The 25,450-nt window shown below is 58.9% G+C and overlaps 1 protein-coding gene across 5 annotated transcripts; it reads right to left on the reverse strand.

Annotated features, from left to right (window-relative positions):
* Positions 1-151: 151 nt before the first annotated feature.
* Positions 152-24,602, reverse strand: TMEM201 (transmembrane protein 201). Of its 5 annotated transcripts, none has more exons than XM_077891298.1 (11): positions 24,453-24,602; positions 18,050-18,170; positions 17,582-17,776; positions 16,150-16,326; positions 14,474-14,823; positions 13,658-13,861; positions 8,204-8,433; positions 5,154-5,225; positions 4,285-4,584; positions 3,336-3,473; positions 152-2,269 (listed from the first exon to the last, which is right to left on the reverse strand). In XM_077891298.1, the coding sequence occupies exons 1-11, from the start codon at positions 24,563-24,565 to the stop codon at positions 2,172-2,174; spliced, it is 1,998 nt and encodes a 665-aa protein (XP_077747424.1). In that variant the 5' UTR covers positions 24,566-24,602; the 3' UTR covers positions 152-2,171. The 5 variants fall into 5 exon arrangements, 4 of the variants coding, with proteins under 4 accessions (XP_077747424.1, XP_077747425.1, XP_077747426.1 ...); XM_077891299.1 differs by lacking the exon at positions 24,453-24,602 and adding an exon at positions 22,557-22,665; XM_077891300.1 differs by lacking the exon at positions 24,453-24,602 and adding an exon at positions 18,568-18,721.
* Between the last annotated feature and the right edge of the window lie 848 nt (positions 24,603-25,450).

Here is a 25,450-nt window from a genome sequence, read left to right on the forward strand (position 1 = left end):
GCACTTGCCACCTGCACAGGAAGCCCCAGGATCCCACTCTCAAACCTGTGTTGGAGAAATAAAGTCATTTCCATCTGCAGCCAGGACCTCTCCCCACCTGCTGCCAGGGCCTGGGCCACCCAAGTGAATAAAGACAAGACGGCCTGAGATGTATAGTTCAAAGGTTGGTATCTTTTTTGGTTTCCTTTTTTGTTTTTGTAAAGAAAAATAAGGTTGTGTTTTTTGTTTGAAAGAAAACATGAGGAAGCCCCCCTTCCCCACTCCGCCTCTCCCCTGCCCCTGAGAGGTGCTGTAACCTCCGGGCTTGGGCAGGAGGGACCAAGCTGGCCCAGACTGAGACGGGAGGCTGGGCACTGTGTTGAGGCTTCCTCAGAGCCACAGAGGAAGGGTGTTCGGGAATGGAGTTTGGCTTTGTTAGGCAAAAAATAAAATTAAAAAACTTGACACACATGCCAGCTGTACAAATGGGGGCCAAGAAGCAGCACCTCCAAGTTGGAATCATCTCTGGCAGTTAGACACAGGGTCCTGGTGCGGCCCCTGGCTCCCCATGCCCCGTGTTCTGGGGTGAGACAGGGCAGGAAACAGCTCTCAGGACAGGAGTGGGGGGAAGAGGAGAGAGGGGGAAGTCAGAGCAACTCCTTCCCCACATGGTAAAAAAAACTCTAAAAAAGCACCCAAGGCTTAAAAAAACGAAACCTCCCTGGCAGGGAGAACTGGGGGCATCCTGCTTACCAGCAAAATGCCTTACCTGGCAAAAATGTGTAGAAAAATAAAATTAAACTTTATCCCTGAATGATAAAGACCCTTCCTCCTGCCGTCATGACCACCACCCTCCACCAGCAAGTCTCAGAATTCGCCAAGACTGCCAATTCCTCCCCGAGTGGCACAGGATTGTGCAAGACTGTGGCTGCCCACCTGTGTCTGAGGCCCCAGGGCAGCGGGGACGGGGACAGGGGGCCTCTGATGGCCACACGCACACTCGTTCCTCACAGCAGTGGGGCGGGGGGAGTCCCTGTTGCCAGACCAAGGGCCGTCCTTCCTCCTCTCAGGGGCAGGACGGGACCCCAGCAGAAAGGCCGGGGTTGGGGGGCAAATGTGCAGTAGCTGTCGGAAGGGCAGTGGCAGGGCTGAAGGGCAGTGGGGTGGGAAGGAAAGCCAGCTGAGGTGGCCTGAGACAGAGGTCACCCTGAGCCCACCGTGACAGCAGAATGAGTCGGAGGGGAGGAGGTTCACGGCAGGGCAGGGGCAGGGTCCACTTCCATCTGAGACCTGGAGGCTGGCCCGGGCCTGTCCCGCAGGGCAATGCAGGCCAAGGGCTGGAGCCTCCCCTGTGGGCAGTGTGTGGAGGAGGGGCCCAGAAGCACAGGCCAGGAAATGGGGTAGGGGGCTCTGGGTAGTGTTCTCAGTGTCACAGGGCTGCTGCCTGGGAAGGGCACTGGAGGTAATAAAATGGGGGCACGAGAGGCCAGAAGGGTGGCTGGTGGGGGCGGGAGGGGAGGTGCTTACACTAGAACTCTGAGGGGCCCTGGGCTGGGGACCCCTGGTACCTGCCCGCCCACCAGGAGAGCCAGAGGGCAGGCTGGGCCTGGAGCTGACAGGACAGGGCAAGGCAGGGCCAGGTACTGCCTGTCCTCAAGGGGGCCTGCCCAGGGTCTGTTCTTCACGGGGCAGGACTGAGGATGAGGGACACGGGGACCACCCTCCATCCTCCCCCAGGGAACCTGAGGTGGCTGTAGTGAGATAGAAGTACAGTACGGAGATGTGGTCCTAGCCCGTGGCGCAGGGTTATGAGGCAGCCCAGCGCCTGCTGCAGGTACAGTAGTAGTGGCACACCGGCCAGGTAGGCTGGGCAGTCGGGGGGGGACTCCAGGGTCTTGTAGCCCCTCGGGGACCCCTGGCTTCGGGATCAGGGTCAGCACCAAACACAAGAGATGTCAGCTAAGGAAACGGGCAGGGAGGAGAGTGACCTCACGGACCAGGCTCAGCCCTGTGGTCTGTTAGGTGAGGAGGAGGGATCCCGAGCACAGGACGGGCCCAGAGAGGTCAAAGGCCCTGGAGAGGACGGTGGAGGCAGCCCTGCAGGGAGGGCTCTGAGGCCGGCAGTGGTGGAAGCAGCATGCACCTGGGCGCCTCGGAGACCCTCTGGGCGCTGGGAGGCTGCGGACCACAGGTCAGCGCAGAATCTGGTACAGGTAGGCAGAGGTGAAGAACACATTGGCAGCCAAGCTCACGGCCAGGAGGCCCCGGACCAGGGAGGGCCTGAAACGACCTTCGGGAGAGAGCAGAGAGATACAGTCAAAGGGGCAAAGGTCAGAAGAGGGACCTGTGGGTGGTAGGGTTGCTGTGCAGCAGATCACTGGCCCAGCCCCCCAGAGATGCTGCTGTGGGGCCCTGCGGCCCTGCTCCCAGGGCTCTCCTGGTTGCCCAGAGAGACCCCTGAACCTGGGGTCACCTGGTCAAGTCCTGCCCCCACCAAAGGTACCTCATTTCCTGAGCTCATGCTACCCGGCAGCTACTGGGCCAGGGTGTGTCCCATACTTGTACCCTGGTGAGAGGGCCAGGAGTGTGTCCCCCACTTTACAGACAGGAAACGGGGGTTTTAGGGCAGTGAGTAGTACCATGCCCAGGCTTCAGACTGGGGCTCCCCGCTCCAGGTCTGTGTTCTGGGTCTTGCTGCTGCTGACCCAGACTGTTGCACCCCAGACTGGCTGGATTTGGGGGCAGCACCTATTTCCAGTCAGTTCAAAGGTTTCTTTGCTAAAAGACTTGTTGTGTACACGTCAATCCATCTTCCCACATACATGTCCCTTGGGCCCTCCTAGGGAAAACACGGGGCGCTGGCTCTTGCATGCCAGGCACTTTACAGAACCAGGATCTAGTCTCATACCCGGCCCTGCAGCCCGCAAGCAGAGGAGCCGGGATTGGAACCCAGCAGCTCCGTGCCCCGCGGTGCACCAGGCTCTCCAGGCCCGCATCTTCCCAGGGCCGTGCAGGAAGAGAAGCCACCGCCCAACACGGCAGCAGCGACCTCAAGATGTGGCTGGCACAGCAAAGAAACTACATTTTTTACTGGCATTCAGTGCTCATTCTGTTAAATTTAAATAGCTCCCTGTGGTCAGAGATGCTGTTCTGATGCAGATCCAGACCCTGATCTGAGGGTGGGGCATGCCGTCTGCCAAGTCGTGGTCGGACCCAGAAGGTGCTGGCTCCCCCATCACTGGAGGGCCCAGGACAGCTCGCTCTCTCAGGTCCCACACAGACCAGGAGGTGATGGGGGCTGCAGACCCTTGGCCTCCACGCTGCTGTGCCCTCCTCAACCACATCAGAGTACAGACCTCTCCAGGCAGTGGCCTCTTCCACGCACCCTTGGGTGGTTGTGTCCACCACACAGGTGGATGACTGGGATGAGTCGTCCTCTTTCTTGATGGAGCGGCTGCTGCAGGCACTGCCTCTTTCTGGCACTGACCTCATGTCTGCAGAGAGAGAAGGGGTGTCTCAGAGGGTGCCCACAGCTCACCCCCAGGGACAGACATGGGGCAGCTCTACCTCCAATCCCAGGACTGTCCTTGGATGTGGCCAGCGAGCCCTGGCCATCCCAGCCCACTCGCCCTACTCTGGGCAATGGAAGGCCAGGTCCTCGTTCATATCCCGGCTGTGTAGCTGCCACGAAGGGAGCTGGTTTTAGATCAGGAGCAGCAAACTGCACGGCCAACAGGTGCTGACAGATGATGGCCACAAGTGAAGCTTCCAGACGTGGGGCAGGGGGTGACCGAGGCGGGGACGTGGGATCTCAAGTTGCCCTTCCACCTGTCTGGCCAGTATTCAGACCCACTGTGGCCAGATCTTCGGACATTGTAAGAGACACAGGAGATCCACACATTCATGTGAAAGTCCTAAATTTTAAAGGTTGATGTTAAAAATTTAAGAATTAAAAAATACTTGACAGGACAACCACCATTTGAGCAAAACAAAAATATCTGTGACCAGACAGATGCAGGCTAGCAGGGTATAATGCATTTTTGATCCATCCCAAGGAACAAAGGACCCTCCAGGTCAATTGCAAGAGAAGAAAATAAAACCAGCCAACGGAGGGCAAGGTCTTGGACGGTCCGAGGTCCCCAGAAGCCAGGCCAGGAGTGTCTGGAGCTTGGGAGGGTGGCTGCACATGCTTGGATAAGAGCAAGGACAGGCCCTGCGTGGCCTCTTGCCTGCACGTGACCAGAGACACTGTCACAGCTCGGCTGGGCTCTCTTGTATCCCGGGAGGGCAATCAGAGGGTCGTACCCACAGTGAGCTTCGTGTCCTGCGCCGGCGATCTCTGTGGGACCTGGGGCGGCTCGAGGGGGAAGAGGCTGCCGTTGTGGGGCGAGTGTTCGTCTGAGCTGCTAGGTGTGTTGGGCACCTCCCCGGGGGGTGATGGGAACAGCAGCAGCTTCTGCCCCTTCAGGTTGAGCCGGGCCGGGCTGATGAGCGGCCTGCGGTGGCGCAGAGAGCCAGAGCTGGAGGCCACAGAGCCGGCCACGGAAGGTGCTGGGGAAGGGAGTGGGGAGGAGGGGCAGCATCCCGACAGCAGAGAGAAGTAATCTGGAAGGCAGGAGGACAGAAACGGCGACTTCTGGTAAGAACGGTAACAAGGATGAGTGCTGCCTACTGTCACAGCTACGCTTGCTACAGCAGCTGTGCTCCTGCCACTTTTCCTCTAGAAACCCAAGAAGAAAGGCAAGGCCGGCCCAAGGTGGGGGACAGAGGGAAGCCTGCCAGAAGCTGAGAGAGGCCAGAGGATCACAGAGCCTTAGCCCCGTCCCCTCTGTCTGCCAAGGGCACTGAATTAAGCTCCACTAGACCGAGCCCTGCTGATGGCGGGATCCTCAGTGCGTGTATCCATCCGTCATCACTGAGAAGGGGATGGCATTATACCTAATCCTGGAAACTATCACACCCATTTCACAGAAGAGGAAACTGAGGCACAGGGGTGAGTCACTTGCTCAGGGCTGCACAGCTGGGAGGCATGGGGCTGAGGCTTGAACAAAGGCCCTCGTCAGATCCTAAGGCTCATGGTTAATCTAGCTGCTGCCCCCGCCCCTCCCACTGCATGCTCGGGAAACTTGGGCCCACACTGTCCCCAGCGAAAGCAGCCACCCCGTTCTCCTTACCTGAAACAGGAACCTCTCCAGAGCGAGACACCTGAGATGGCGGACGGCTCCCGCTGAACAGATACCCCGAGTCTGAAGAGGAAAGAAGAGGGTGAGACATATCAGGCCCATGGTGACGACAGCTGCCCACCCTCTCCATTGTCCAGTCCCTGCCCTGCTGACATTTAACCTTTGTCACTCAAGTCAGGCCTTCACGGAAACACAGGCTCTCAACTGACTCCCTGAACTACTGTCTGAGATATGCTTGGCCTGTGCTTAGTTCACGGAGAAAGAAACAGACACCAGCCCTCTCCCCACCACCTGCACCTGCTGGCCTGTACTACACCTCAGGGAGCACTGAACATGCTGCTTTTCCTCAGTCAAGCACACCCCGAGGGCAGAGACACCACCCCAAGGGTCCTATGTTTCCCCAACACTCAGGTGGGAGCTGAGTGTGGAAAGGTTCAGCAACCACCATGTGCTGTCATGAGCGGCTGCTCCTCCACTGCCCGTGGGGCTATGAGGGTCCCTTGGTCACAGCGCACCGCCTACCCCTTCCCTCACAAGGCCCAGCAACAAACACCCGGCCAACCCATGTGTCTGGGTAAGGGTGGGCATGTGGCCCAAGCAGAGTCCTTTCCAGAGCCCGCTCTATGGATGCTAGGAGAGCAGTCTCTTTGTTGGGCATGAGCTATAGGGATGCAGGGATGAGGACAGCAGCAGGAAGGAACAGAGGCAAGGAGGGTGAGAAAGAGAGAAACAGGAAATGGGAACCTGGCCTGGTGCCTGAGCCCCAGACTACCAGCTCCTTTTGGTTACCTAAGCCAAGGAACTGCAAAAACTCATCCTCGATGCCCCTGGCAGTGGAGACCCTGGGATCCCACCTGTCACCAGACATTTTGAGACCAGCCTACGCCCCACCACCCCGACCTCCAGCCTCACAGGGCAACAGGGAGGTTGCGGGTCCTCCACGATGGGTGTGAGGCCCTGCCTCAATGGCCTGCACTGGCTCTAGAATGCCATCCTCCCCTCCTGAGGGGCTTGAAATAGAAGCTCCCCAGCTCAGGCCACCCGGGGTTAGCATGCACAGAGAGCCATCCAGGAGAGTCAGGCCCAGGGCAGGGCTGCTCCTGGCTGGGCAGGTGCTGGGCTCCTGGTGCCCTCAACAGGCAGCCCACTCTCTCCCCAAGTTTTCCTCAAGACCCACAGGGAACAGAGAGGGATATCTCTGCTAAGAGGGTAAAGGAAAATCATCCTACTGTCAACTCGGGGTACAAGCAAAATGGCCTTTAGTCACCTTGGAGGAGCTAGGCCTCCAATTGCTGCTGTTACCAGCATTCCTATCCCATTATAATAACTTTAGTCATGTTTGCTAAAGGCCCTGTTCTAGAAGCTTCTCTGATATCATGCCCACCTCAGCCCTGAGGCACAGCCTCTGGTTCTAGATCCTCCCAGGGTCCTGGGCTGGGGGCCTGCTTGGCCTGGGGCTCAGTTTTTCAACCCTGCATTTGCCCTGGCTCTCCCCAACATGGCCATCAGAAGGCTCTGGCAGGACTTGAAATGAGCTGTCCCTACCTCGGGCCCAACCAGCCCCACCCCTACCTGGAAGCTGGATGGACACAGCTCTAAGAATACTCTAGGGGGAGGGCCCCAGTCCCTAGGCCTCCCAGGTTCCCACACTCAGGGAATTTCAGGGTCTCCCCTCACCCGCCAAGGGCTGCTCACAAAGAGCCCAAAGAGGCCTCATCAACTCCGCTGAATGACCATTCCCGGAGGAGGGTGCTGGTTACACTGCTGGTTACACAGAACCATCTGGCATCCAGGTGTCTGTACTTGGGGCAGTCACACCTATCCTACTCTGAAGGCCTTGAACCCTACCCACTGTGTGACCTGCCCTCTTGTGGTGTGACCCACCCTCTACCCAGGAGGACACGGGCCTGCACACACCAGGGCTGCAGGATGCCTGAGCTCAGGAGCCAGATGACTGGGTACAAAGCCCAGCTCCAAGCTTGGGGGGTGGGGAGGGGATGTGACTGAAGTTCAGAGGGCATGTGACTGGAGCTGGAGTCCCCAAACAGGCAGAGCTGCTGAGGGGCTGAAACGGGAATCCGGGACTCTGACTGCAGGTTACCAAGCCCAGATTAACCAAGACACCGCCCACATTCTTGGAGGCTGGGATCCTGCCTCATGACTCCTGCTCCCAAACCTGCGTCCCCCAGGAGCCAGTCCCTAGGACACATCCCAAGGAGGATGCAGCCTAGTCCGCCCAGGTGGCTTCCCCAAGCGCTGAGGGCCATCACAGAGTGCTCGCCATGCTCTGAAGAGGAAAAACTGGATTTAATTTATAACTGACCTCCCAGGAAGATTCTGCTGGAGAAGGGGAAGGATAAAACAAAGTCTCTTGTGCCAGGGCCCATGTGCAGCAAGCGGTCAAGAAGTGGGGCGAATTTTCCAGCCCCCAAGGCCTCAAAACAATGGCAATAATAATGACAGCAAGAAGGGTGGTAAAAGAGGATGCCCAGTGTGCGTGGATGTCTGAGTGCCCGCAAGGTGCCAGCTGCCCTTCTAGAAGATGCTTTGAAGGTATTTGACATTTGACACAACATTTGACACAACATTTGACACAAACACCCACAGGCAGATTCTGCTACGAGCCTCATTTTCTTTTTTTTTAAGATTTGATTTATTTATTTGAGAGAGAGACAGAGAGAGATCGAGCACAAGCAGGGGAATTGGCAGAGGGAGAGGGAGAAGCAGACTCTTCACTGAGCAGGAAGCCTGATGTGGGGCTCGAACCCAGGACTCTGAGATCATGACTTAAGTCAGATGCCCAACCAAATGAGTCCCCCAGGGGCCCCGTAGCCTCATTGTCTTTGAGGGAAACAGGCTCAGAGTGATAAAGCCCCCTGGCTCAAGGCATCTAGCTACTGAGTGGACTCGCCAGGATTTGAGACCAGTTCTGCACATCTCTACAGCAGGAGCTCTAACCACCTTCTCACCCACATCCCACCCCACACTCAGCATCTCCCTGGCCAGCCCAGCTCACCCTGCCTGGGCTGAGCACCTCCTACCTGCTCGAGTCAGAGAGGGGATGGTTCCTAGTGAGAGTGCCCGGCTGAGGCGGCCTGGCAGCGAGGAGGGCGAGGCCCGTCGAGGAGACCGGAACAGCTGCTGGCTGGCAAGTGGCAGGAAGCCAGGCGGGCTGGGGATGAACAGAGATGCTGCAGGGCCCGCGCCTGGGCATGGCACGGCTAGGTTGGGGCTCGTGGGGAAGAGGCCGGCCGAGTCTCTCGGGAAACACCTGCAAGAGCCCGTCGGGCACGGGAGACAAGAGGAGGGTCAGCCCCGGGAGGCTCTGGAGGTGGCCTCCACACAGGTCCCGTCCCCTCTCCCCTGGTGCCAGGTGGGGCCGGAGTCGGGGTCCCAGGGAGGCGTGCGTTAGTTGAAGCAGAAAAGCAGTCCAACCGCATTCACGCCATTAGGAGCGGGTGGCTGGGAGGTGCCAGCGTGACCCACCCCTCCCTGCATGCCCCCCTCCGATCCCCCTCAGCTTTCACAGCAAACTAGTTCCACTACTGGTCTCGGTATTAAAGTGACACTGTCGCCCTTGCCAACCTCACGCCAACCCTTTGCCTTGAAGCAAAAATGCTCAACCCCGTGCCAGGTGCTCAACGAAGGCCTTGCCACTCTGTGCTCCGTGCCCAGAGCCTCTGGACAGGGCGGCTGTGCTCGGGGAGCCCCCTGCTCCACAGGGCCAGGCTCCAGGAATCCCGTTGCTGCTCCCTGGTCTCGGACACTCCTCTAAAGCCCCTTGCAGAGCTGAGGGGGAGGTGGCCAGGCTTTGGACTCCCCGGGGAAGAGGCTCTTGCAGGACACAAGCCTAACAACTCAAGCTTGGAAAAGACTGGTAAACCATTGCAAGGTCTGCCCCAAAGACGGAAGGTGACAGTGTCTCTTTAACTCGAGAATGGGACAAATCACACAACAGGACCTGGTGGCCCCAAGCCAGATTGTCAACCATGCTTCTGATTAAGGCAACCGATTACAGAAGGAGGGAAGGGGCAGAGGCAGTTAATACATTAGTCCGCCGTCTGGACGGAGCTGGGGGAGGTCCAGCCTTACCTCAGTCCCAAGGGACAATTGGGGCCATGGACAATGTGCCGACGGAGGGGCAGGCTGGCTCAGGCCCTGCAGCAGAGCCGGGGGCCTGCTAAGGGGCCCACCCCACACCCACCGTGAACAAATACTCAGGGCACTGCTAGCTAAACTACACTCCGCTGACTGCCCTACTATTTTCACTCCTATCCCTCCTTTTAAACAAGTTCTATGAGGCGAGTGTAATGTCTACCGCTGCCCTCCTAGAGGGCCTTCCAAAGTGCCAGGAGGCTACCTGGATGTCAGAACCAAAGGTGGGGCCTTGGGTTTTGGGGGCACGGGGAAATCGTGGCAGGAACTCCTCAAACCAATCGCCAGGAGGTGGGTCTGGCCAACTCCAGGCTGGACGAGGCCGCACTCCATGTGCCAACTTGTTCTGCCCAAGCCTGACACCCACCTCCATGCCCCCCAGACATCTGAGGAAGGTTCTGTCTCCATATAGGTCGACTTTCTGTCTCCACACAGGTTGTCACTGTAGAACTGTGTGTGATACCATCTGGCAGGATGGCGCTACTACTGTGGGGAAAGGTGAGGTGGGGGGCCACCGAACTCACAGCAGGGGCAGGGGACGTGCACTGGGACCTCTGGCCAGTTGGCTCTGATCACATGTGAAGGAAGCTCTGTCCCCTGCTGGGCCTGAACCTCCTAGAGGACCCCCTGGGGGCAGGGCACGCTTGGGCCTGTCCAGCAGATGGCAGCAGGATTCTGAGCAGGCTTTCTGTGCCCACCCCTGCCACAGAGCCCATGGCCCACCCCCAGTAACCAGCAAGTGAGGGGAGAGGCTCCATGCCAGGCTGTGCAGCTCAGAGGCGGTCAGCTGTGCCCAGAAGCAGCTTCCAGAGTCTTTCCAGCTCTTCCCTTTTTCCCAGATCCTGCCCACACCTGGGGCCACCCTAGTGCTTAAAACTGGAGTCTCTCAGCCATCTGGCACAGAGCTGTTCCCAATCTGATTCCCTAAGAACACTGGCACTGAGGAGACAGCTCTTTGGTCTGACCCCTCTTGCTGTGACATGCAGTGACATCAGTCAACTTGCAGGTACTTGTAAAGGGCCAAGTGAGCTCTCATCATGGCTCTGCAGCAGACGGTCCCTGGGAACCTCTGCCAGGCTCCAGAGAGCTCCAAAGTATCTACACTGCCTTTGGCAAGGGTTCCCCCCAGACCACCCTGCACCCTCAAACGCCATCTCAGAGAAGCACTCAGCCCATAACCCAAGTCTGTACATCCACTGGGATAAACAGGTTCTAAGATGGGTCAGGCGGTTGTACTGTATCCCATCTGACACTAAGGGGGCTGTCCAGTCTTTTCGACCCAATCCCAGTCCCAGACAGGAATGGAAGGAGAGAAAGGACTACATTTTAAGCAGCAGTTTATTGAGATGGGGGAAAATATGACCCAGCAGGACATGTGAGGGCAGCTGGGCCCCAAGCATTTGGTGGCCACGTTGCCAGCACCCAGACCTGACTCCTGTGGGCATGCCTGTACCCCGAAATCCCCTGCCCCTGCCACAGAAGCCTCTGAAGAAACGTGAAAGAACAAACAAAAAAGACATGGTACCTGATGCCCGCCGGTAAAAGCAGAGCCCCGGAGGCATTTATTGAAAATACAGCACGAAAAACACAACATCTATGGCCAGGAGTTATGGTTACAGCAGAGAGAGTCACCGGCCGATCCTCCGCAGTTCTACTACACAACCAGAGAGGTTGGGACACTTGGCCACGGTCACGGACAGAAGGGACACAGGCTCCTCCCAGGGCAGGTGCGTCCAGGTGGCTGCTCAGCCCATGATGGGGACCCCAAATTCGGAGAGAGAAGACAGCCTCCCTCATGTCTTGGAGATGGTCACCCCGACCCCAGGTGGTCTGACAGTTGTCCCCAGTGGAGGGGACAGAGGTCCCCAGTAGGGCAACACGTTTCCAGTTAATAAGCCACAGTCCCAGTGGTGCCAGCACTTCCTCAGCGGTTGCCAGTAAACATCAGAAGGTGCTAGAATATGCTCCAAATAACGAACTTTAAAGGACAGACAGGTCATTTTAAAAAGTCACACACAACTCTAAAAAGCCCAGGAAGCCTTGCTCCGATGAGGCTCATCTCATGAGGGTGTCTTTCCCTCCCCACTAGAGGGCAGGAAAGACATCTGCTCGGCAGGGGCTCCTGGCCAGCAAGAGAACTGGTTACGGTTATTATAAATAATTTAACTTAAATACACACATACACACAGATGTCCTGCTTCTACTCCACGCCAAGAAAGGCAGTAATTAGCATCACACTGTCAGTTTCCTTGAGAATGGGAGATTCCGTATACAAGGGCATGCACAGCTAACAGACCACTGGCTCTCAGCCTGGTACCTGCCGCCGCCCCTCCCCTTGGGCGGGCTGCCTGGGGGTGACGAGGTAGAAGGGGGGCCATCTCCTCCCCCACCTCGGCCAGGCCAGCAGGGCCTGCTCCCGGTTCAGCATGCTCCCCGCTCGTCAGTCACCTGTACCTCACCCTCCACAGAGAACAAGTAGAGCCCAGCCAGGAGGGGCCTTGATTGAGGCCACACAACTGAGGCTACACTGGTACAGGGGCAGCTCTGGACCCACCCAGGGGCCAGGGCGGGGCACAGGCTGCTGCACAATATGGTGAGTGGTACGGGGTGGCTTCTTAGGACCCCATCAACGTAAGGACCTGTGACGGTGGGGCCCAGGCTCCATGAAGGGCCTGCCCAGGGTGCTCTCCCTCCTGCCCCTCAGGCTCTGGCAGCTGCTGTGACCCTCATGTGCATGGTATCTGCTTTGCCTTCTCCCGCTTCAACGTGTAAAGCGGAGTGGTTGGGACCCTTGGGATCGCATCTGGAGGGGGACTCATGCTCAGAGTGATTAGTGGCAGGGCATACTTGCCCCAGAGGGAGTCATCAGGGTGCACAATGCAGGAAGGAAACAGCCTGGGGCCACCCTCCCACTGGGCTGGCACTTCTGTCTCCACAGGGTGTCCATACCAAGGTGAGCACTCAGAGGTCCTGGAGAAAGGTCCACCTCTCATTTCACAGATGGTAAACTGAGGCTGGAAAGAGCACGGGCCCGGCTAGGATCAGCTAGTGAGAGGCAGGTGTGCCTCTCCCCGGAGCGGTGACTCTCTCCCTCCCCTCCCACCTGACCCACAGAAGCAAAAGCTACCCCACAGAGAACTGGAAAGCAGGAAGCCTCGGCAGCCTCCATTAGGGGCTCCAGGAGCCAGGAGGGTAGTGGTGACAAATGAGGACAAGGTGACAAATGAGCTGGTGTCCTGGGTGTCGCTCTTGGGCCCTCGCCCTGTGCTATCCACACACAGTGAGAACTTTCCCCAGGCATCGTATGGGGGCTGAGTGGAGGAACTCCCAGGCATGGGAGTAAGGGCACAGGCCAAGAGTACTCGGGCCTCTACTGCCAGCCTTTGCTGGCAACGCCTGCACCCTAGTCCCTGCAGGGGTGAGCAGAGGGCTCAGCCAATACGATAGGGCCCTGCCCTTTTAGGGCAGAGCCAGGCATGTCTCAGAACAGGGAGCAGCTTGAGGGTGCCCTAGTTCTGTCCTAGCCCACAGCAGTGCCCGAAAAATAGACAGATAAAGACTGCTCAGATCGCCCAACGACCTGGCTGCTAAGAAGACACTTGCTGGCCACAGAACAGGATTCTCTACTGTCCACCTCAAGAGTCTCACGCCACACTCATGGTCAGGCCCAGTCTGGACCCAAGAATTGCATTCTCCATTCCTGAGGAAGGAGGCTGGGGGACAGTGGGTCTCGGGAAGCTCTTAGGGGCAGCCCTGTGTCCTTCTGGTTCCCTGCTCTGTGAGGGTTGGCTGGGCTACGGTCAGGAGTAAAAGGATAGAGCAGTGATGTGAGGACAAGGTGGGGGTGCTCTGTTCTGGCCCCTGCTCAGCTGCACCTGCCCATGCCAAGCAGCCCGAGTAGGCCATGCGCCAAGGGCTCAGCCTGCAGTCACTGTCACCAGCCCCTGAGCCAGAAGCTCGGGGATGGAGCAAAGTGAGAGGAGAGGCAGACAGCAGAGACCTGACCCTCACCCCCGGGTGTGAGAACCAGGAAAAGGGTGTGGCCAGGGTGGGGGCTCTAGGAGCTGCCAGCTGGAGGCCCTGGGTCAGAGGCAGGCTGTGTGGGTGCCGCCTGTGATCCAGTCTCAAGGCAGCAACAGGGTCTTTGGCCAGAAAAATGGCGGCAGTGGTGGGCAGCTAGAGGACACTTGGAGGGTGGCTTGGTGGTGCCGGAAAGGACAGGGAGCTCTAGGCTGGGCAAGGGCAGGAGTGAGGCAGGTTAAGACGCAAGTCAGAGGGGCCCTGCTCTGGGCCTGTCCGTCCGTCTGTCCTCCCCCCACAGTCACTGCTGCTTCTCTGACCTTCGGGGCCGGAACCTCCGTGGGCCTGTCGCCTTCCTTGTGGCCACGGCTGCCGTGAAGCCCACCAGGCAGCACAGGGACGTGGTGCTGAACTTGAGTGTGTCCAGCCAGCTGGGGGAGGCAGCCTGCAGGTACTGCTCAGTCAGGTGCAGCCCCAGCAGCAGGGCCCATAGGCAGGTGGAGAAGGCGTCAATCCGCCGGAGCCTGTGGGACAGAGCAGGGGTGGTGGTGAGGGCCCACGGCGTCAGTGTAAGAACCCACCCCCTCCTGCCACTTGGCCCCTAGGTCTGTCCCTGGCCCCGCTCAGAGGTCAGAGTCCAGGGCCGAGGAAAGTGTGGGCCTTTGACTCCCACTCCCAACATCCATATGCTGTGTGACTCTGAATGGGCCTCAGGAGTCCGGCCTATAAACCTGGGTGAAGGACCCTCCCCTCAGAGCTGCTGAGGTGATGTGGACAGCATCCAGCACAGGGTCTCCAAAGTGCACGGCGGGGGAGCCCACTGGTCATCCAACAACCAGAGAGGTAGGAGGTCATCACCACCCCAACTCTGCAGATGAGGAGTCAGATGGGGGGAGAGGCATGCCCCATTTGGCCTAAGTACATAGGAGGAGGTGGCTGGCCAGCTCTGAGTGCCACCAATCCCTCGGGCAGGCCCTTGCTTTCCTCTTGCCCCCCAGGCTCCCAGCCACTGGAGAAGAGGAACCATGTCGTCCTCCAGCTACATCATGGAGCTTTACCCACCAATGCACGCCCAGCACAGCCTCTTGGCTTCAACTCCTCCTACCAAGTCCTGCCCTGCATGGATCCCCACGCACCTGAGGCGGCCAGCCAGAAGCATGGCCAGCAGGCAGGTGAGCAGGCCCAATGCCACGACGCCCATCTGGTGGCTCTGCCCAAAGGCCCAGGCCTCGCGTAGCTTCTCTGCCGCGTGCTCGGGCAGCAGGCCCAGCAGCTGCTGCCAGCCCTCAGCCCCAGGGCCAGTGCTGTTGTCAGGTGTGGCTGAGCCATTACCACCAGGCGGCAGGGCTGGGGGCAGAGTGGCCTCTGGGGCAAAAGGGTTGCTGGTGCCATAGAGCGCAACGGTCAGCAGGAAGGTGCAGGCCAGGAAGGCGAGGGCACGCAGCATGATGACCTGGACTGGGGCCTTTACCGCGGATGAGAAGCTCTGCAGGAGAGAGAAACTGGTGAGCAAGGTGGCCAGAGCCACTGACGATCATTCTTGGTGCGCACTCTGCAGAGGTCTGGCAAGGGCCCCAGAGCACGTGCAGAAGAATCTACCTGGTTTCAGGGGGGTGCCTGGGTGGCTCAGTCCATTAGGTGTCTGACTCCTGATCTCAGCTCAGGTTTTGGGCTCAGGGTCCTGAGCTCAAGCCCCACTTAAAATTAAAAAAATAATAATAATAAAAAATAAAAAAAATAAAAAATTCCCATCTGGTTCCTAATGGTCAGAGATGGAGTCTTACTCGGTCTTAAATTCTCATGTACTCCCAGCTTTGTTTCTAGGTTTACTGCTGTGTCCCACTGATCTGTATCCTTTCTTGGCCTTCACCTACTGTGAAAGTCACTACGCTGGGTACGCTACAGTTCTGCTCCGTTCTTTAGAAAAACCCTTATAGTATTATGGTGACCTGTTTTTCCTATTAAGTTTTTCAATCATTTTGTGAAGTTCTCAAAGTTTCTACTATGAATTGGCATTATAATAAACACAGAGATAACTCAGGCCAAAAAGAAGTTAAACACAGCAATAAGTTGTTTGGTCTAGGAACATGGTGGTGAGGAGGAAAGCCAAAGGTCAGCACTTCTGGCTTCCTGCTGTGCAGAAGTGGGTGGTGTGCAGGCCAGGGCTGTGGTCTTGTGGTCAGGGGCCTGGGTGCAGACTGGAAACCACACACCAACTGGACAGAGAACACATCTGGGCACCCCACGGGACAGGCAGGAATGTCTCTGGGGTGGATGGTTTTACTTCTAATTCCACTTACTATTATATCAGAGTTTTTAAACCAGGACATTCCATCCACTTAGCACCGTGATAGTAACTAAAAATAATTTTAGCCAGATAGTCCTGTGTTCAAATCCTGGTGTGTGTCCCTCAGCCAGCTATGGAACCCCCAAGTTTGACTTCCAGGTGTGCATGGGAGTCCTAGAGCCAACGGGCGTACCTGCCATGTAGGGTGCTGTGGGGAATGCATGCCAGTATTGGGGAAGTGCCCAGGTCCAGCAGGGCCCTCATAGACCTCCCCCCCACCCCCCACTCAAGAGCACAAACACAGGTGTATCATGAGACCCAGTCACTCTTGGGACACCTACTAAGGCTGATGACCACAAGGGGCCTGGGGACAGGGTGGGAATGGGGCCCCCCAGAGAAGGCTACTCCCCCTGGGGAAAGGATCCCGGCTCGGCAGAGCTGCCCTCCACCCACAGGGGCTCCGCCCTCTATCTCAGACTTAAGGCTGTGACTCCCCGAATGCCCTGCGGGGTGCCTCGCTCCAACCTGCGTGCGGGTCTGGTCGGCCTCCCGGCGCCTGAACTGCTGGCTGAGCAGCAGAGCGCGCAGCTGTCGGTTCTGGTGCTTGAGGTAGTGCTCGACGGCCGCCTGGCATGGCCGGCACAGCTTGTACATCTGCTCCAGGTGATGCCGGTATACCTCGATCTCCTCGTCGTACCTGCCCTGCATGGGAGTGGGGGCGCCAGAGGCTCAGGGTCCTTGGCAACCGGGGCTGCCCCTGGCGAGCAGGTCAGATCTGAGTTCTCTGGCAAGTGGGGTGACCACGAGCAAGGTGTCCCTGCTTGGGCTAATGCCCTGCTGCCTGTGGTGATGTGGGCTACCGAGGGTAGGGCTGGCTAGCACATGGTAGGGGCCCATGGGTGACAGGAACCTCTCTGCCAGGTTCTGCTGCTACATAGGATGTAGCTGGAGGCCAGGAGCTCAGGACACGGCCCCTGCTTCAGGCTTCACTCCTGGGCTCCAAGGCTCCAGGAAGGCACGTGAGTCACAGGAGAAAGAGCTCTAGCCTCGCTACTTAGATGTAGACAGAACAGCCCAGAGACAGGGCCTGCCCCTTTCCTCAAGACCAAGGGTCCAGAAAACACTATAGACAAAGGCTTAACAGGGAGCTGAAGGGTCCTTTGGGCTTCAGAATAGCTCAAAAGATTCGAGTCTCATCTCTCCTCTCTCCAGGGAGGGAGCAATACACCTCTCCTTCCTCATTGCTGGAGGAACCAAACATTTCAATCTGCGGCAGCCACGAGTGTTCAGTTTGATCTCTTACTGGGCCGAATATGCCAGCACAGCTGCTCTGGTTGCCAAACTGCACATGTCTTCCCTTCTTTATGCAAGTCTCCCTTGCCCAGCCAGGACTCCCACTATATTCCTCCCTGCCCACAGGACTGTGGGAAAGCCAGAGTCTCTGAGCCCCAGGTGGACTCTTCTCCTGATGCTTGGGGAACCCCCAGACTTAGGCGAGGCCTGGCAGGGGGCAGGCAGGCAGGATGTACTAGCTAACCAGGCTGCTGGGCTCCAAGGCAGGAGCGAGCTCCTAACACCAGGCTCCTTTTCCAGAAGCTGGGAGTGTCTTCTGACAACTCCAGAGCAACTGCCTGCCCAGCCAGTGGACAAGACTGACTTGGACATAGACAAGATGGGTCCAGGAGAGCCTGAGTGGGAGCCCAAGGATCCTACCTCCCCCTGCACAGGGCCAAACCTCCTGCAGGCACTGGGGTTTCCAGGTTGTTTCTGCACTTGGGAGCCCTAACAGCAGCAACCACGAGACAGGATGGAGGGCAAGAAGCATGTTCCAACATAGGTGGAAGAAATCACACGCCCAGAACATGGGGCTGGCGCGGCCCGGGATGAGGAGGGGGCCCTCTCCGCCCCTGCCCACAGCTGCTCTAATGCACCCAGCCCCTTGCTGCGCCCACCTCACCTCGTCACGTGGTGCAAAGGCAGCCAGCTGCTTGATTTTGGTGGTCTGGTGGTGGCTACACCTCCGGCACAGCAGCACCTGGCTGCTCACCCACTGCTGGGGCTGCGTGGGGGCACGGGGGCCAGACGTGCTGCTCACCACGTGGTTCAGGTGCTCCATGTACTGGGCAGGGATCGGCTTGTTATAGTCGCCATTCTGGGAGTGGGGGGGAAAGGGACCAGAGTTGGTGGGGGAAGTCGTCGTGTGCCCCCCCCCCCCACCCCGCCCAAGCAGGAGAGCCTCCCTGCCAGGTCAGGCCCCCATCTAGCGACACTCCACGGAAGTGTCTTCAGAGCTAGAAAGATCTGGGTTTGAACCCTGATCTGCTACTTGTAGTGGTGTGACACTGGCCAAACCACCTCAGCTCCCTGGGCCTGTTTCCTCTTCGTCAGAGGAGGGGGTGCCTGCCAGCCCCAGACAGGCCCGCACCTCCTGGAAGCCGTTGTACTGCTCGCAGTGGGGACAGTCCCAGCAGTTACGATTCCCATAGGGCACAACTGTGTCCTGGTTGCAGAACCAGCAGTTCACGATGGTGTGTGTCGGCTTCATCCTGCGGATGAGGACAGAGCAGAGTCAAATAGAAGGGCTCTGCCACCTGTACTAGGGGACCAGAGAAAGAGCACAGGAAGTAGGATGGGAGACCCAGAGCTGGAGACACGGCGGGCTGGAGGAAATGATTGGGCCAGGATGAGGGGCTTGGCTGCATGTTGATTGCTTACCAGTCAGACCAGCAAGGAGGCCGAGGCTGGGCTGAGCTGAGCTTCTCCACAGGCCTCCAGGCAAAGCCTGCCCTGCTTGTGCCCCCTCCACCCCTACCCCTGGTGTCCTGGGGCTTAGGCAGGGGTGGAGTGGGAGGATGGGGGAATGGGTTATAGGAGCCAGGGCAGGCCAAGCCATAGGGTCGACAGTGCCCAGGTTCTAGGACCACCCACCCAAGGCTCACAGACCTTGGGCTTGTCCTGGGCTATATGAAGAGTGTTCTTTGGGGAGTTTCCAGATGGCAGGAGCCTCCTGTGCTCCATAGATGAAAACCCCAAGAGAGCGAGGCCATGGAGACTGAGGGGTGGAGACCAGAGACAGCTGCTCAGGCTGGAGCCAATCGTCCCTGCTGGAGGGGACAGGGCAGGCAATCCACAGTGGCCCTTGTTGGCCACATATGTGGTGACAGGTGGGGTCTGTAGGGTAATCCTGGCCCAGACATTGGGGGATCTGTGCTCTGGGCCCCTCCACCCACCTCACTGGCTGTGAGGTGGAGTGGCGGGGGAGTACAGCAACTGCCCAACAAACTCCTCCAGTCCAGGGACCTAGAAACAATGTAGGCAGTGGGTAGCAGCTGCCTGAACCCTGGGGTCCTGGCCTCACAGCTCCTGTCCTCCCTCAGAGGCAACCTCCAGCTCTGGGGCACTGCCTGGGCCCCTGCTGTAGCACACTCATGTGTGCTGTCCACAGGGCAGCAGGACCTCGAGCTTCCTGGCCTGCCCTGGCAGAGTGTGAGCCATCACAGAATCTGCGTTCCGTGTTACTTCAATCCAACAACATGAGACACATAAAGGTGCTCTGCAATGCCAAGGGCCAGCTCCGTCACTCTCCTGTCCCTGGGCCTGCCACCGTCCTGATACCGCAGCTACCTCCTGGGCTAGCCCCTCCACTGCCCCCTCATCGACCATGGGCAGGCTTCACTCTTACCCCCTGACAACTGGGGACAAGAGCATGCCAAGGGTGGAAAGTATGTAACAATGCTGGCCTAAATGCCTAATAAATGGTAATGAGCCTGGGAAGGGGTGAGGGGGAGAGGCAGACATGCAAGGAAGGACCCAGGGTACATGAAGGCACCCTGTATCGCCCCTAGCAGCCACAGCAGCATACTCCTTGCCCCTGCTCAGGTCAAAGCCTTCATGATGGATAAGGGACCACCACATCTTGTCAACAGCAAGAGGCCAGAACAAGGCCTAGAAACGGCAGCACAGCCCTGAGGTCGTGGTTGTGTGGTATGGCCTCTGGGGAATGTCATCTACCTCCTGGAACCTCCACTGCTTTGGGGGATAATGGGGATAATGATAATCCTTGCCCCAAAAGGAGGCCGCTAAGAGGATCAAACCAGGGCATTTAGGAAAGTGCTGAGCCTGGCAGGTGGCTGGTGTGAGGCACTTGGACAGCTTCACTGGGCTCCACTTAAAGAGTAGTTGAAGGCGGCGCCAGGCAAGGCAAGAGGTGTGGAAACCCGTTCCACCGAGAGGCTGGCACTTGGCTTTCCCTTTGTCAGTCTGCACCTGCTTTGCAGGCATCTCTGTGACAGCGCAGGGGCACATCCCAGTGAGTGACGATGCAGGCTGAGAAATCTCTCTCACCTGACGCGGGGGCCCTTCATCCTCACCATGGGTCCCCTCACCCCCGCAAGCCACGCCTGGCCTATGGAGAGAAGCCAAGCAGAGGAGCTGGCAGCCTCGGCATAAAGAACGAGCCAGGCAGGAGATAAAGGCGGCGGCCCGGGGACCCACGCGGCTGAGCAGGACCTGTGGCTTCAGTCCCAGGGAGTCCCCGAAGCCTCTCCTGCCCCAGGAAGCCATCATTTCCACTCTGAGCCTCCAGCTCTGCTGCTCAGGAAATGAACCTGGCTTGGAAGTGGGTGGCAGGAAGGGGAGGTGGGGGATTAGCTCTGGTCCCTGGGGCCGTCAGGGCAACCAGCCACTTTGGCTCCTGTCGCTCTCACCCCGTGGAAATCCCTGCCCAGGGTGGGGGGATCACCCACCACTGAGGCCTCCCTCATAGCTCCTATGTGGCCTGTCCTGAAAAGGCCCAGGGAGCACTGGAGCTCCCCACTCAGCGCTGCCCCTCCCAGGGCTGCACCCACCTCCACCTGTATCAGGCCTGACAGGAGTGTTAGGGTCTATTCTGAGCCAGCTTAGTGCTGGTCCTGCTCTTGCTCAGGAAAAGCCTCCCTCCCCCCCGCCAGGTCCTCATACAACCTCCAAACCACTTCTCCCCAAGCCAACAAATGCATCCCAGTGAGACTCTAGGACAAACTACTCTGAGGACTGGACAAAGTCTGAGGTGGTAAGACAGCACGTCCCTGTCCCACAGGCAAGAGGGAGATGGGCCCTGGCCAGGGCACCTTAGGGAGGAAGTTTGGGCCCCAAGAGGTGGGCGGACAGGAGGATCTGGAAGGGTTCACCCAGTTTCTGCTACCTGCATGCTTAACTCTTGGGCTCTGCTGGAGCCAGAGGCAGCCTGAGGAGGTCTGAAGCATCTAGGAGCAGGCTAGGCTCCTGGGGAGAAGCAAGGAGTAGCTACATGCTCTGGTCCCACCCGTCCACAAGCCCTAAACATACACACTGGGGAAAGAAAGATGGACACATGACCTCAACAATGGTATCACCCTATCAGCCCTGATGGACACTTAGTTAAAACAAAGTTTGTGCCTTGACTTTCCTACGATGGGAGTGGGGACATCTAGGAGTGAGCCCACCACTCTAAGGGATGCAGCTCTAGGTCCTCGGCACCTGCCCTGAGCCTGGCACTGTGCCACATGGAGGAGACATATGGATGGTGCTTTGTCCCTGTCTAAGCGGGCTCAGAGTCTGGGGAAGACTGTTGTGGCAATGTTTCTGCCAGGCCCTCAGAAGGGCCTGGCACACAGCTGAGGACTCCAGGCACCGCGTGTTGGCTGCATGAAATCTGGGAGACTATCTCCGTGAGGGTCAGGTTGGTTCCCTCAGGAACCAGGAAGTTAGCCTTAGCAGGGCCCCAGGAGGACAGCCCCCGACAGCCTCACAGGTGACCCTTGCTGGACCCCCATGTGGCTCCTCATTTGCTCCTCTGTGCCCTGTGGACAACATATGTTGTCCTATCCAGCCAGGAGAATTGGAGTAGGTGTCTCCGGGGCCACAGGACCAGCAGCACCAAAAAGCAACCTGGTACCTCCAGGCCTCCCGCCCATCCTCAGGGCAGTCCTGCCAACACCAAGATAGAGAGCCCCCAAATCCACCTCTCTGGCCTGGGGATGGCAGACTGCCCTCCTTCACCTCAGTACAACCCATGTGTACTGAGCACATGCTAGGCTCACAGGGAGACAGGAAATGAGCAAGGCTCTCCACTTCTGACCTGGACATGAGGAGAATGACAACTTCACAGGGCAGCTAGTGACAGATGTCACAGGATAGGCCAACAAGCACAGCATTTGCTGTTACCCTACAGAATGGGTTTGCTGGTGTTCATACAGGCGGGATGGCTGGGCCGGGGGTGGGGTGGGTACACCCAGCATGCATCCAGGGCGTGGTGGCCCCTTGGCAAGTGTGCAGGACCAGAGGAGTGTGGCCAGAGGTGGCCAGAAGGATTCTGGACACCGGGATGAGGCTCTGCTACTTAACGCGGGAAGACTGCTCTTCTCTCTCTCCAAACCCCAAGTAGATAATTCAATAAACACTCATGGTGCTACAGGAGGCCCGAGGCCCTCAGCAGGGATGTGCTGGCCAAAGACAGATCCTGGTGCTGAGCAGCAGTCTGGAGCTGGGCGTCTGGGGTGGGGGAGGAACAGGCAGCCATCACGACCACCTGGAGGCAGGGCAAGCTAGCCCAGGGAAGTGTAACTCAGCTCCCACCCCAGGCTGACAGTGGTGGCCTCCTGTGCATGCTCCACGAGGACCCAGACTATGTGGCTTGGTTAGGAGCTGAGGAGCTAGGGTGGATCTGCTATTTAACAGAGGCAAGAGGAGGACAAGAGCCCAAGCCTCCAGGTCCTGGTCCCCTCACCTGGAGAATGGGTTTCTCAAGGTGGCGGCATGCAGGTGCTTACACAGGTCATCAGCACTGAGTTACTAACGATCTGGTCAAAACCAAGGCTCTGGGAGGGCTGCAGCCTTCAGAGAAGTGGCCTCAGGCCAGTCTTTGCTCTATATATGTCTCTGCCAGCTCTGTGCTGAGCCCACAAACATCCTACCTGGCCACGCCGCCTTCCAGAAACAACTCTCCTCACACATCTTCCCAAGGGTCACTCAAGACCCATGGTGGAGCCAAAGCCACTGTTCCTCAATGTCCGGGTGTTCGCCCTGGTGGAAGGAGATGGGCTCAGTCTCTGCAGGGCTGGTCTTGCTTCTGAATCTTGACAGTGGCCAATTTATGATGGCCAGATAAAAGCGAGTGCTTTTTGAAAATTTCAGAGCCTCCTGGGAAAAGTCTGGTCCTTGTCAGCCCAACCAAGGGGCCCCCATGCCACACCATGACTCTGGTGTCGTGCTGCTGGAGTGAAATGGCCTTCCAGGGACTCTCCTGGCTCCTCTTGGACCAGCCTGCCCAACAACGCACCAAGTCTCCAGATTCCTATCTCTGGGAGAGGCAAAGTGGTGGCCAGTAGTCCAGGAGGGGAAAACAGGACCCCTGAGAGCAGCCACAGCTAAAGACAGAGGAGCTTGAGGCACGGTGAGCAAACCCAGTCCAAATTCAGCCGCACTACACTCAATGGAAGCCTGGCCCCGGCTCTGATCCTTGGTGTAACTGGGAGGCAGGGGTGTCACAGGAGACAAGCTGGGCCCTGGACTCCCCCACTGCTGTCCACACACTCTGGGAACCAGAGCAAACTGCCATGTGCTCCTGCCCTTCAGTTCCCTCACGTATAAAGTGACCGCTTTGAACCAGCTGGTCCTGGAAGGCCCTCCAGCTTCCAGAAATTGGGCAGGAACTGGGACAGTGGGAGACGTGGGGGTGTCAGGGACTCCAAGCGCTGGGAGCTCCTTCAATCCTCTCTTGGGAGGCCACCCCCTCCTCAAGCCTGCCAGTCTGGCTCGCCCTGCAGACACCACCAATGCTCCTCCCCCCCCCCTCCAGGAAGCCTGTGACTCAGTGGCCCTCACTTGTTTCTCCCCTGGGTGAGCAGCAATATGTAGTGGTGGTTAAGGAAGAACCACCAGACTGCCCAGGTTCAAACCCCAGCTCTGCCGGTCGCTGCTGAGGGACTGCAGGCAAGTTCCTTCTCTTCTTCCATCTCATGTTGGAGCTTTGCGGGGTCCCTTGCTGAAACTATAAAGCCACCCATTTGGCCCCCAGAATGTTCTCACAACCCTTTTCCCCCTGTCCTCGGAGAGGCTGGATCAGATGCAGAAGCAGCTGGGCTGCCCCCAGGCCCTGCTGAAGCCAGAGGCCACTCAGCTTTCATCCCCGACATGGAGGCCCCCCAGAGGTGCAGGCTCTGAACAGGGGTCACCGTGACGCTTGAGCCCCGTCAGCGCTGGGGCAGCCACCGAAGCCGCCAAGCAGCAGCGGGAACCCCAGCCCATTTAAGAACATTAGGTTTCCCCGCTCCTGGGGGCGGCACAGCCGCGGGCAGGAACGCAGGCTCCGGGGCCGGCCGCTGCAGCGCACACGGTGGCTCTCCTAGTCCAGGACAACGTTCTTAGCTCTTTTGTCCCTCGGCTTCCTTCCCTAGGGGGAGCTGGGGTTGTGACTCTGGGCCCCTGGGACGGCGTCTGCAGAGCCGGGAGTGCCAGCGAGTACCAGCCCCCCGACGGTGCCGAGGCGCGGAGCGGGGCTGACGGCGGGCAGGAGCGCAGCGCGGGGGCGGCGGGGGCGGCGGGGGCGGCGGGGGCGGCCCTGCAGTCTCCGTGGGGGAGGAAGTGTGTGACCCACGCGCCGGCCGCGGTCGCCCGCCCCGCATTCCTGCGCCCGCCGCGCCCGCTCCCCGGCCGGGCCCTCGGGGGCCGCGCGTGGGCGCACAGGCTGGGCCCTCGCCGCCACGCCGCGGCCTCGCGGGCAGGGAGGCGCCGCGCGGCCGCGGAGGGAGGGAGGGAGGGAGGGAGGCCGGCGGGCGGCGGGCCGGGGCGCGTGGGCCGCGCGCACTCACCTCCGCGCGATCCGGTAGAGCAGCACGCCGGCCGCGGCGCACGCCGTGACCCCCAGGCCGCCGGCCAGGCCGGCCGTGGGGCAGCGGGCCAGCAGCGCGCTCACTCCCTCCATGGCTGCGCGCGCGGGCGGCGGGCAGGCGGCGGCGGGCGGCGGGCGGCGGGCGGCGGGCGGGCGGCGGGGCGGGGGGCCCAGGGCCGCAGGCGGGACGCGGGGCGGCGGCGCGCGCCTGCTCGCGCCGTGACCTTCGCCGCTTTGTAGCCGGCGCGGGCCCGCCCCCTGACTCGGCGCGCTCCCGCCGCGCAGCCAATCGGGGCCCGGGGCGAGCTCGGGGGGCGGGGCGCCGGCGGAAGCTGCGGCGCCAGGCCTCGCGCGCCCCCCCGCGGCGGGAGGTGGGAGGTGGGAGGCGGGAGGCGGCTCCGGCCCGGGCCCCCGCCCTCTTCCGCGCCTCCCGCGAAGTCCGCCACCCTTAGCGCCTCGGGCCACGGACTCTGGGTCGCCTTTTCTCCCGCTGGTCCTGTACCCCGACGCCCGGCCAAGGCCAGCCGGTGCACAAACAGCTGTTTTGCTGCAAGCTGCTCTTTGAATCCACTCCATTAAATACGAAATTAGTTCATGGGAACATGAACGTCTGTCCGTAGAGAAGAACGAATCCCAGGACAGCCCTACCTGAACTCCGGGATGTAAGGCTGGAGCTATATGGATATTGACCTGGAGGGAGGACACTTGAAAAAAAAGGAACGTGCACATTGATTTTGGTGAGAACTAAGTTTGTGAACAAAGACGCTCCTAGATGCGTATGCTTGTAGAAGTCGAGGACTCTTCAGTGCTGAGCTAGGATTACCCCAGGTTGTGGATTTAGAGAAGTTTCACTTTATGCCATTTTCAGTATTATTGGCTTCAGTTAAATTACTTTTCATAACTAAAAACAAAACAAAAAACCCAGCTGATTGTAAATATTTCTATTCAGTTACACATCCAGTGTTTCTGAGGTCAACA

The sequence above is a fragment of the Canis aureus genome, chromosome 3, assembly GCF_053574225.1.
Source record: "Canis aureus isolate CA01 chromosome 3, VMU_Caureus_v.1.0, whole genome shotgun sequence".
Taxonomy (NCBI): Eukaryota; Metazoa; Chordata; class Mammalia; order Carnivora; family Canidae; genus Canis; species Canis aureus.